At 53.8% G+C, this 12,402-nt stretch overlaps 1 protein-coding gene across 2 annotated transcripts; it reads right to left on the reverse strand.

Moving 5' to 3' along the window:
• Positions 1-644: 644 nt before the first annotated feature.
• LOC123165935 (uncharacterized) lies at positions 645-8,515 on the reverse strand. 2 transcript variants are annotated; one of them, XM_044583697.1, is made up of 10 exons: positions 8,250-8,515; positions 7,818-8,138; positions 7,564-7,707; positions 7,344-7,427; positions 7,229-7,254; positions 7,094-7,132; positions 6,486-6,545; positions 6,148-6,180; positions 5,928-6,010; positions 645-1,116 (listed from the first exon to the last, which is right to left on the reverse strand). In XM_044583697.1, the coding sequence occupies exons 1-10, from the start codon at positions 8,363-8,365 to the stop codon at positions 856-858; spliced, it is 1,167 nt and encodes a 388-aa protein (XP_044439632.1). In that variant the 5' UTR covers positions 8,366-8,515; the 3' UTR covers positions 645-855. The 2 variants fall into 2 exon arrangements, with proteins under 2 accessions (XP_044439632.1, XP_044439631.1); XM_044583696.1 differs by having other exon boundaries at positions 6,115-6,180.
• Positions 8,516-12,402: the final 3,887 nt, after the last annotated feature.

Consider the following 12,402-nt stretch of genomic DNA (forward strand, 5'->3'; position numbering starts at 1 on the left):
CATCTCTTGTCACAGTTTTTTGCATCACGGCCCAAAAATTGTGCGTCACCAATAGCTGGAGGCGGTTTTTTTGCCCTAAAAGACCAAATGGCAGTTAGGGCTGCTATTAGAGATGCTCTAAGCCTGCGTAGTTTTGCTTATGGCTAGTGCTAATTTTTTTTTTCTTTGAACACGCTTATGGGCCTATGGCTAGTGGTTCAGATATGATAGCTGGAAATTTGGTGCTCTGTGTAGAGTGCAGAGAAATTACTCTGAAGGTATTGATTAACAAAATTCCTATACTACTTATGTACAGTAGTACCACAAGCTTCATGCGATGCCCGATCCAAATCGACTGAAGCTTCATTTTCCTTCAATCCATTCATGAGTACGAGCCTTTTCATTTATCCAGCAATGCATTACTACAAATTCACATGGCCTTTGCGTCAGTTTTCAGCAAGGAAACAATGGTTTTCTTCTATGTACTGAAAATTAGCATGGTCGAATGGATCTTGCATCACTCAGCCGACATGATCACACAATCAACCTGTGAGAGCACGTCCATCCATTGACATTGACGTGCAACTGGTAAGGCCATGTTGCTCGAACCAGCTCTGCCGCCTGCCTTTCAACACTGCAGTGGTGCTCGTGGAAATGCCACACCGGAGCAGAAACTCTGCCTCTGCATGCTTTCTACAGTCCTACGTACAGGCTACCAATCCTCTCCAAAGTGCATGATTAGGTTCTTACAAAAAGAAAAAGATACCATAGCCCTTCTTCTGGTAGAGCATTAGGAAGAAAACAATACACCATAACTTGTACATATACTAAAGATCAAAACCAAGGCGGATCAATAGATGCAGCGGCTAAGAGTTTCTAGTTCTGTCGGGTGCTCAAGTTGCCAATGGATAAGTTCAACCTCTTAGTTTTTGCCTTTTGGCAATCTAATCGCAGTTCGAATATCATCTTCTCGTGCTCAAATGTTTTCTCCAGGAACATCGTGTGATCTGGACCACCATATGTGCATGTCTTGTTCACTAGCATGGCCATGGCAGTTGAAATGTCTCCGAGGGTTTCTATTTTATTTAAAACATGATTGGCGTCCACCGTCCAACCAGAACGTGCATCGACGACATCCTGATAAAAATAAATAAATAAAATTAGAAAGAAAAAAAAAGATATTGCATTGTATGTATGACGGTTTGTAAACAGAGGTGATTGAGTGCTTATGGGTGAAACGGAGAGAGGGGGGAGACTAGTGAGCTAAGGCTACGCTACACACAAAATCATGGAGCACCAGACTTGTACAAAGAAAAAAAGAGCCACCACCCCACTGTCAAGAAGTAAGCATGCCAATAATGATATTGGATACAATCCTTTGATAACGTGTAATGTTTAGTTGATCTAAACTTGAGGTGGCCCTGCTCTGCTCACCATAACTAAGACTGAATAAACGCAATTCCCCACCTGGTACTACATCTACTGACAAGAGTTTACTGATCCAAGATATTGGATACTAAATCTATTGACAAGAGTTGTTACCTGGAAATAGGAAACTGAAGTTGTGGCGGCGGACAGTCCAAAGGTTTTAGACTCAGCAGAACTAAAACTGAACACATAAGATGTGACTTTGGCACTGCTACACATGAGGAGGGAGTGACTTTGGGAGGTCAAGTGGTGCCTAAGAATGATATCAATGCTACAAAGAGATGGGGATACTGATGAAGATGTTAGCCATATAATCAAAACAGGGTGGATGAAGTGGCGCCAAGCATCTGGCATTCTCTGAAAAAAGCTAAAAGGCAAGTTTTAGTGTGTGTTTGGTTCAGGAAACAAAGTGGAATGGAATGTCATGGTTCCATTCCACTAGAATGGGTCGGTTCAGTTTTTCTATTTGGTAGGAATATTTCGGAGGAATGGAATGCTTACATTTTGATGTTTGGTTTTAGAGATAGAATGGAATGAAATTATTCATCTCACCTCTTTTAGGTAGGAATGGTGAGATCACCACTCATATGTGAATACGATGTATAATTCCAATGTCGGATACCAAACAGAAGAATCAAAATACAAAATTTAGTAGCACCAAGCAAATTGGTGAATACAACAGCAGCCAGCAAATTGGTACCCAATGTCCACAGGTACGCACCAAATTTCACCAATCTCTCGTACAGAAACAGTCACCAAATCGATGCAAATCGGTGCCCAATCTCCATGATTGCATACGGCAGCAAGCAACTGCTGCTCCCTGTCCGGGGCAGGGCCAGACGCGCTCGCCTAGGCAACGGCAACACACAATCGTTGTTGCCGTTCTTCCTTGTTGCAGACCAGGGCCCAACACGCCCGTTGTAGGGAACGGCAACGAGGCATGCCGAGCCCATGCGCCGTCGTTGTTGTGGCTGTTCCTTGTTGCAGACCAGGGCCCAGCAGGCCGTTGCTGTTGCGGCTCGTCTACTTCCACCAGATCTGCGGTGCACCACCGCCACAACATCAATAGGGAGAGGGCGGCATCGGGAATGAGAGCAGTGACAGCCCGAGCCGGTGGCTGGAGGGAGAGACGGGAGACGATGGGAGGGTGGCGGCTGGAGCTTGGCTTGGTCGAGGGAGAGGGGCAGAGTCGGGGAGAAGGTGAGACACGTGAGGCATTCCACGTCGTTCCACCAATTTGGAGGTATGAGCACATTCCGGATCTAAGGGGAATATGCCGTTCTAGGGAACGAGTGGATTCCGACTCCTCAACCCAACCGAACACAAGAATGAACCCTTGGTGCGGAACGGACCCATTACGTTCCACCTGCTGACGCGAACCAAACACACCCTTACTGAACGGTGATTAGACTTGCAATGTTGTATGGGGCAGAATGTTGGCCTACAAAAAGACGACATGTTCACCAATTGTGTGTTGCAGAAATGCCTATGTTGTGTTTGGATTTGTGGTCATACAAAGAATGGGTCGAGTTCAGAACGATGATATACGTGATCGGCTAGGGGTAGCACCAATCGAAGAAATGCTTGTCCAACACCGGTTGAGGTGGTTTGGCCATATCCAAAGGAGACCCCTGGAGGCACCAGCGCATAGTGGAATCCTAAGCCACGATAATAATGTGAGGAGAGGAAGGGGAAAGCTGAAATCATGGGAGGAGGAAATAAAAAGAGACTTGAAAAAATGGGATATACCCAAAGATTTCTGCTTGAACAGGAGTGTGGAAAGCCTATTCATGTGTCTGAACCTTGATTAGTGGCTCCTGTTGGGTTTTAACTCTAGCCTACCCCAACTTGCTTGAGACTGAAAGACTTTGCTGTTGCTGTTGTTTCTCAAGAAAGGATATATGAAATCATACATTGTACTAAATTATCAATAAACCTGGTGTATTGATACAAATGAGAAATGATACACAATGACTAAACAAGCTTGATGGCAAACCACGACTTTTAGATCGCCTTGTATTGTTATGACCGGTTTAGCCTACGGCCGTAAAAGGCCCACCGGGCAATCTTAGCCCGCAAGTTATCTTAGGTTAATTCGTATGCAAGTTATCTAGGTTATAAATATATGCTGTAAGACTCTTTTTGAGATTACGCAATAAGAATATTATTATTCCTGTTGCCCGGCTCCCAGAGGAGCCGGAACCCTAGCCGCCGCCATCTTCCTCCGTCGCGACGGCGCCCAGCCGCCGGCGCGCCCGCTCATCGCCACGCCCCGCTCCATCCTTCCCCTACAACCTTCGGAGCAGGTCCGGTAGGACCCCTGGTTCTACCAATTTGGTATCCAGAGACTCGGGTTCGACCATGTCTTCTCCATCACCCACGCCGCCGCTGCCCTCCGGCACCACCGCCTCGCTGTCCGCCCCCCCGATGACCACCAACGGAGCTCCGACGCTGCCAGGGCTGAGCACCACAGTGGGGGCCCCAACGCCGCCGGCCCCAATACCGCCGGCTCCCGTCTCCCCCGCGCCACCGCCGACAACCTCAGTATTCACGCCGGAGGAGATGACCAGCATCCTGCGGGACCTCGTGACGGCCGTCCAGGGCATCTCCCTGTACCTGGCCAGCCCGTACACCACCCCGCCGGCTGCGCCCCCTGCCTACAGCCACCCGGTGACGCACTGGCCGCTCCAGGACGCGTCTGGCCCGAGCGGACCGCCCCTGCTGCCGTTCCAGGCGGGCTACACCAGCGGGCCTCCGCCGCTGCTGCACCTCTAACAGTCCCCAGCCGCGGGCCAGCTCTGGCCGCCGTGGCCGCCGACTTCTACACCGGTCTCCGCCGCGTCTGGCTGCTACCCACAGCAGACGCAACAGCCGCTGCAGCTCCAGGCGCCACCTCTGCCCAGCGGCGGATGAGACTGTCGTCCGCCGCTCCGGCCGGCCTGCCCATCAACCAGGTCCGGTTCCCGCCCTCTCCATCGCCAATACCAGCGTGGGCGACTGGGTCTTCTCCATCGCCGGTCTACACCGCGGCTTTCGAACAGCCGACCCCGTTCCCGCAGTTTGACGGGCCATCCGGCACCGCAGGTCGCCACCCGGAGTACTCCGACCAGGCGCCACCGGCCGCCCTGCTCCCCTCCTCCGAGCCAGTCCGACACGGCGCTCCGGCGCAGACACCACCGCGGTTCGCCAAAATCGACTTCGCCACCTATGACGGCACGGAGGACCCCCTCAACTGGCTCAACCAGTGCGACCAGTTCTTTCGCGGGCAGCGCACCCTCGCATCAGAGCGTACCTGGCTCGCCTCCTACCACCTCCGCGCCGCGGCACAGACATGGTATTACGCCCTCGAGCAGGACGAGGGCGGCATGCCCCCTTGGGAGCGCTTCCGCGAGCTCTGCCTCCTTCACTTTGGGCCCCCGGTCCGCGGAAGCCGCTTGGCGGAGCTCGGTCGCCTTCCCTTCACCTCCACGGTGCAGGACTTCGCCGACCGCTTCCGGGCCCTGGCGTGCCACGCGTCGGGCGTGACGGCGCAACAGCGGGCCGACCTCTTCGTCGGTGGACTTTCGGATCACATCCGCGTGGACGAGGAACTTCGGGGACCCCAGGATCTCCAGTCGGCCATGTACTACGCCCGCGCGTTCGAGCGCCGCGCGGTGGCCATCCAGCAGGCATCACCGTCCCGGACCGCTGGGTCGCTACCCGGGCCGGATTCCGTGCAGGGTCGGCCTGCGCAGGCTTCCGCGGCACCCCTCGCCGCGACCGCGGCGCGCCCGTTCCGCCGGCTCACCTCAGCCGAGCTACTCGAGCGTCGCCGCCAAGGGTTGTGCTTCAACTACGACGAGCCCTACACGCCCGGCCATGCCTGCCCGCGACTCTTCTACCTGGAGGTTACAGACTACATTCCGGAGGACGCCGTCGCCGCCGACCTGGCCGCCCCAGCTGTCAAGAAGGTGTTTGACGCTGGTTGATCACCTCGCGAAGTTCAGCAAGCGCTTCCCCACGTTACAGCTCGAGGACGAGCTGTTTGTGCAGGCGGGGAGAAGTGTTATGACCGGTTTAGCCTACGGCCGTAAAAGGCCCACCGGGCAATCTTAGCCCGCAAGTTATCTTAGGTTAATTCGTATGCAAGTTATCTAGGTTATAAATATATGTTGTAAGACTCTTTTTGAGATTAAGCAATAAGAATATTATTATTCTTGTTGCCCGGCTCCCAGAGGAGCCGGAACCCTAGCCGCCTCTAACCCTAGCCGCCGCCGCCATCTTCCTCCGTCGCGACCAGCCGCCGGCGCGCACGCTCATCGCCACGCCCCGCTCCATCCTTCCCCTACAACCTTCGGAGCAGGTCCGGTAGGACCCTGGTTCTACCATGTATATTGTGCAGTATTAAATGACACGAATGGTTAAATGACACATTGTATTGTTATTGATTTGGAATGTGAAACATATTATTGTTGTTTTTACTGGAATGTGAAACGTAATTGATAAGTAAAAGAACACTGCCAGGTGTAGGAGTGACTTACCGGACAAAACTGCCCAGTTGTAGGTTTTAGTTTTGCACCATTGGAACTTTCAGCGGAACATTCTTGACTCAAACGCTTTGTGACTGCACAAGAAAAATATGAAGTATCACCAAGTAGATTCAATTAAGTAACAGGCAATGAAAATGTTCGAGGATCAACCAACTGGAAAAAATACTGTTGAGTATACCTGCATTAGCAGGTGCAGTTCCAAAACTTTTACCTATAGATAACCCAACAGGAGAACCAGGATCGCCTGCAAGAGTTTAGCTATTGATATTAGAAAGGAAAGGGCAAGCATCATTTGTTCATTAGCAAAGAGTACCCTGCAGATGTCTAGGAAACTGCAGGGCACAGCAAGAAGATATAAAAGGTCCAGATTGTAAGTGGGAACAAATAATGTGACTACTGAATAAACTACATATAACTAATAAACAAAGACAGAGTGACTACTGAATAAACTACATATAACTAATAAACAAAGACAGAGGTAAGTGGGGAACATCAACAATGAAAGTAACTGAAATAAACTTCTATATGGAGAAAACGATGGTATGTTACCTTCACTACAAGAATCTGAATGTTCTATGACCTCCAGCTTCCCAGCTAACATAGTTTCATCTGAAATCACACAAGTTTGTGCGCCATGGCTTGTAAGATTTTGCTAGAAAGGAGAACTTTTGCAAAGTATCTAGGTGTATTGAGAAGTAGACTACTGAAAAAGATATCATGCTTCTAGTTTTGAAAACACTGATTGCACAGGATAAATCGACTTAAAACAAACGGACACGACTAATTCTTTCCACAGCATGTTATAAGCCTGTTACAAATGCTGTCCTTTAAGCAATTATAGCAAACGAACCAAATACACTAAAGCAGTTCTTCTGATAGAAGAGCGCAACAAAGCAATATGTCATACTCCCTCCGTCCCAAAATAAGTGTCTCAACTTTGTACTAATGTCATACTCCCTCCGTCCCAAAATAAGTGTCTCAACTTTGTACTAACTCTAGTACAAAGTTGTACTAAGCTCGAGACACTTATTTTGGGACGGAGGGAGTACTTATAACAAACGAAGGCCATAACGAAATTCAAGCGATTCATTCAGAAAAACAGCTTGTGCATTTACACAAAAAATGCTGAAAGGACAGAGCCAAAGCAGATGTTTTACCAATAATTTCCTCGAAACCCATAGGTTCACACGATGAACCTGCAATTGAAACATATGATCATCAATTAGCATGGTTATAAACACGAATAGTCAGGTATCCTTATTGATTATTATACGATGGTCTATGGGAGAAACCTTGAGTCCATGGTGAGGAATGACGCCTGCATGAAGCAAAAGGTTAAAAGCTCTAAACTTTACAACAAACTAGGAAACAACGAGAGCATCAATTCTGTGCACACGATATACATACCTCTCTTTCTGAAGAAAACGGCGGGCAAGAAGAGATGCCGACATCCGGCCTATGTTCTTCTTCCTCTTATGCCTCCGGCAACCCCTGAAATTAATTAACAAGATAACGCGACAAAGACCCGTTAAAAGTTTAACTGTAAGTGCGGCTTCCCATGCAGATGGAGTAAAATGGATCTTCCACATAATAAAGACATAACTGAGGATGGGGATGTTGCACTTACCCAAACCCGAAGGGGATGGTGTAACATGGGTGGCTTGGACACGGCGGCAACCGCAGCAGATGCCTGAACTCAGGGGTTCGTGCGACCAAGTCCTTGACAACCTGCGCGGCTTTGCGCCTAATGAGCTGCCAGTCCACGGGACCCCTGTGTGGAAGAAACATCGAGAGGCTCAAACAACAATGAATGAAACTAACGGATAATTAGATAGATGATAGATGAAGGGGCAATTAGGCTAGGGAGAGAAGAGAGGAGACCAGTATGTCGGGTGAGAGCGCCAGAACAAGACTGTGCGGAGAGCCGCGGCGTAGTGCGGGTCCTCGCGGAAAATGGTGGAAGGGATAACGTCGATTTGGTTCCGGAGATCTTGGGCCAAATCGATGCCCTCCAGCTTGCCCTGGGCGAGGTCGTCGAGAACGTTGAGGCGAGTGAGGAATCTGAGCGCGGTGGGCGCGTCGACCTCGTCCTGGCACGGCAGGAAGCGGCTCAAGTACTCTCGCGCCTCCTGCCACCGGCCGCCCGCCACCAGGCGCCGCAGGAACCGCACGTCCAAGAAGACGCTCGTCTCGTGCTTCAGCCTGGACGGAAATTAAGATCTGTCGATCAGTACCAGCTAGGCTAGGCTAGGGGGAGGAGAAGGGGACCGGATCGTCGGGATAGAGCAAGAGATTAAGCCGTCGAATACGTACGCGTCGAAGGTGGCGGGAAGGCTGTTGCGGCGGAGGAAGGCGAGGAGTCGCCGGCGGCGGAATCGGTTCAGGCAGTGGTGCTCCATCACGCCTCGCTTGCCGCCAGATCTCGCCATCGCGCTCTGGAACGAGAGTAAGTAATTGGGGAATATCGCCGGAACGAGGCGCACTGCGTCTCGGATATCATAGTTGAATCCAATTAGGGCAGTGCTCGCCGGGGTGCGGCGGTGGCGGGGGGTGCGGGCGGGAGGAGGGGGTCGGGGATTGGGGGTGGGATGGACTGGGGTGGGGAGTGGGCGGGGATGGGGATGGGGTGGGAGGAGGTAGGGGGCAAACGACCGGGCCAAGCGGGTTGATTTTCGCGTGGCTGGCCCGTGGGCCGTGGCACGTCGTGTCCTGGCTTGTGGCCCGCCCTGTCCACCTGGGCCAAGCCCGCGTGCCAATGGCACGGCACGGCACAGGGCACAGCCTGTCTCAAAAAAAAAAGGCACAGGGCACAGCCCGCCTGGCACGTGTAAGTAGTTTTTTAAAGAAAAATCCTTATCTTTTTTTGTAATTTAGAGGAAGCTTTGTACTCTTTTTTCTTCTCGTGGATGGAAGTTTTTAATGAGGCAGCTCCTAATAAAGCTCAATATTTATACCAAGTGGCACTTTTATCTCGCTTTTTATTTTATTTTTTTATGAAATTTTCAGATTTTTCTCTATTTTCAAAGTAATTGGCCCAAAAAAGGCCCATGATGCACAAGTGTCGGATGTCGGGTTCCGGCAAAACCCTCAAGGTTCGAACACTGGGGTGCGCGCGAAGATCTCCTCCTACCTATTCACACCCTCAACCTCGCCGCGATCCCTAAGCTAGATCGATGAACTCACAGCACAAGAGACGCGAGGTTTATACTGGTTCGGACCACCGTTGTGGTGTAATACCCTAATCCAGTGTGTGGTGTGGTGGATTGCCTCTTGGGCTGATGATGTACAGTACAGAGGAAGAACAGCCTCGCGAGGAGAGGTGTTCTTGTGGTGGTGTGTGGATGAGCTGGGTTTGGATCAGATGCCTTCCTACGGTGGTGGCTATCTCTATATATAGAGGCCCTGGTCCTCTTCCCAAATATTGAGCGGGAAGGGATCCAACAACGACCATTTTTAAAGGGGACAACTAGTACAAGCTATCCTAACTAAAGGTAGTCTTCGACTGCCAAAGGTGCTGGTGATGACGCCGTCTTGGGCTCCACGGTGACCTCCGTCCTGCCGCTCTGCTGGCATTGGTCTCGTTGCACCGATATGGAAACATTTGCCTGATGTCTCGGTACTCCGCGCCTGCGCTCGCCCCCTTTGCACCAAAGGGGAAACGAGGACACTGCGCAGGCTGGCGCCCGCCTGGTCTCGATCGTCATGGCTTGCGTCACGGGCACCTCGCGAGGCACCCCTTGCCTTGATCTCTCCGCCTCCTCACGAGCCTGCCTGGCGAGGCCGCTCCTGAGGAGGCCTTGTGTCGTCTGCCCCGCGAGGCTTGGCCCCTCGCGAGGGTCTTGAGTGTTGGCCGATGAAGACGGGCCGTACTGGGCCACTGGTTGAGCCACGCAGCAGGCCGCGGGCAGGCAAGTCTGGGGACCCCCGTTCCCAGAACGCCGACAGTAGCCCCCGGGCCCAAGGCGCGCTCGGACTTGGCTTAGCAGCGAAGCCAAAGGGCAAGTGCGGAGCGCCGCGGGCCCTCTCAGCCTGCGGCTTGGGTCGACGCGTGGCGACTGATTGGACGTGGGCGTCTCCGCTTCCCCATGCTGCCTCGGCAACTGCCCGACTTGACGAGTCCCTGCTGCATGCAAAAAGAGTCATCATTACCTGCGATCGTGGGGGTCGGCAGTTGGCCTCCCCTGGGCTATAAATGAGGAGGGGCGATAGCCCCCGTTGCCATCTCTTCTTGCTCCGCCTGCTTCTTCTCCCTCCTCGCTCCTATTGCTTGCAGTGCCTCCATGGCGCCCGTGAAGAGGTTTTCGGCCGCGGAGAAAGGGAAGGCTCGCCAGGAAGGGCCTGGCTCTCCTCCGCCCAAGCGCGGCCGCGGTCGTCCTCGCAAGCATCCCGCGACCCCAGTCGTGGCTTCTCATGGTCGCGGTGGTGGCCGCCCATGTCGAGGCAGCCTAGTTGGTGGGGGAAGGCGTGTCGTGGCTGCGCAGCCTCCTCGGCCGCGCTTCCATTCGGCAGAGGTGCTGCCGGAGTTCGTCGTGTGGGACAACCCGGCCGGCAACTGGCTCCAGCTCCCTCGCTTCTTCGCCGGTGACCTGCCGGCCGCTGGCCCTGGCGGGTTTTGGTTGCAGGCGGACGGCTGCTGCAGCAGGGCCTCTTGGGTCGCGGTGGAGATCTCCGTCGCCGGCAATGCAGCCCTGACCCAGGGCTGGCAGACGTTCGCCCGCGCGCGCGGCCTGGGCAGGCGGTGCACCCTCCACTTCAAGTATGACGGTGACGCGACCCTCTACATGAGGGCGTTCGGAGAAGATGGCCGCCGTGTTGGGTGCTGCCCTGAAGACGATGATGGCGACGAGGTGCTCGGCCTTGGCGACGGCCGTGACGAGGGCGAAGGCGAACCGCTCCCGGCGGTGACCGCAGCTCGTCGAGCTTCAGCGGCTCCTCCTCCGGCGACAGTTCCTCCAGCGGTGGCCGCAATCAGCCACCACGCCGCCGCGCCCGCTTCGAGGGCGGTAGCGGATCGTCCCGTCGCCGCGCTTCGGTGAAGTGCGAGGCAGTGTCTGATTGAGCTCGGGAGGACGACGCAGATCCCTCCTCGCGAGCTGTTGCAAGACGCGCGCCGCTTTTATTTTATTTTCCTCCTTTTCCTGCATCGAGAGAGAGAGGTATGGGGCCCCGTGGGGGCATGCAACAGACTATGATCCCCTAATTATCGTACTACATTTATTGTTCATGTGTTGTGTTATGGTATCGTTGTTATGTGCTTGCGCGTAGGAACAACTTACCTCGGGACGTTTGCAGTAGTTTCCGCCTCGCGAGGTGCCTGCTTGAGGCCTCGCCGGGCGCCTTAAGAGCTGCAAAAATCTGTTGGGAGAATCGTTTCCGAACCTTGGTCGCGAAGGTTGCCGGCCATGGCTCGGTGCTTTGTGTCGCGATGCCCGAGGGACATGGACTGGGAGGGGTGCTCCCGCTGTGAACTCGAACGAGAGAGCCTCGCGAAATCAGGAGAGGAAAGACTCACGAGGGCAAATCGGGAGAAGAAAGACTCATGAGGGCACCCGCGCAGCCCCCTCGCGAGGTTTGCGAGAGAGAGAACGAGTCAGACAAAAGCAGAGAACAGGGGCAGAAGATGGCAAATAACACTAGAAGCAACTTCAATAAAGGTTCAAACAAGGGAGAACAAGCCAACTGCGGAAAGCAAATGAAAAGCCGCGGCCGGCACCTAGTCTAGTCTTAGACGTCTTCTCACCAGCGCGGAGCTAAGTGCTGCCACTAGGCGTGGGCGGGAGCCCCCAAGGCCCGAGGGCGGCACTCCGGAGACTCCGGGGCGTGTACAGCCCCAACTCGTTATTACGTGAGAGTGTCACGGGCGGCGAGCTTCACAGGCACTGGGCCTTCTTCACAGGCACCGGGACTTTCTTCGGGCGGCGAGCTTCACAGGCACCGGGCCTTTCTTCGGGCGGCGAGCTTCACAGGCACCGGGCCTTCTTCACAGGCACCGGGCCTTTCTTCGGGCGGCGAGCTTCACAGGCATTGGGCCTTCTTCATAGGCACCGGGCCTTTCTTCAGGGGTAAGACTTTCGGAGATGCTGGATGTTCCAGGCGTTTGGGATGGGTACCCCCTCCTGAGTCTCCAGGCGCGCGGCGCCAGGCTTGGAAACATGAACAACCTTGAACGGGCCCTCCCACATGGGCGAGAGCTTATGCAGACCTTTCCGGGAGAGCACCCGCCTGAGTACGAGGTCACCTACCTCGAGAGTCCTGGGGCGGATGTTGCGACAATGGTACCGCCGTAGCGCCTGCTGGTACCTTGCTGCTTGCAGTGTGGCTTCACGACGGCGTTCCTCCCCCAGCATGAGGTCCATCCCCCGCATGGCGTCCTGCTGCGCCTCATCAAACGCTAGGACCCGCGCGGAGCGATGCCTGACCTCGTGAGGGAGAACCGTTTTCGCTCCGTAGACGAGGAAGAACGGGG

Source organism: Triticum aestivum, chromosome 7D (assembly GCF_018294505.1).
Source record: "Triticum aestivum cultivar Chinese Spring chromosome 7D, IWGSC CS RefSeq v2.1, whole genome shotgun sequence".
Taxonomy (NCBI): Eukaryota; Viridiplantae; Streptophyta; class Magnoliopsida; order Poales; family Poaceae; genus Triticum; species Triticum aestivum.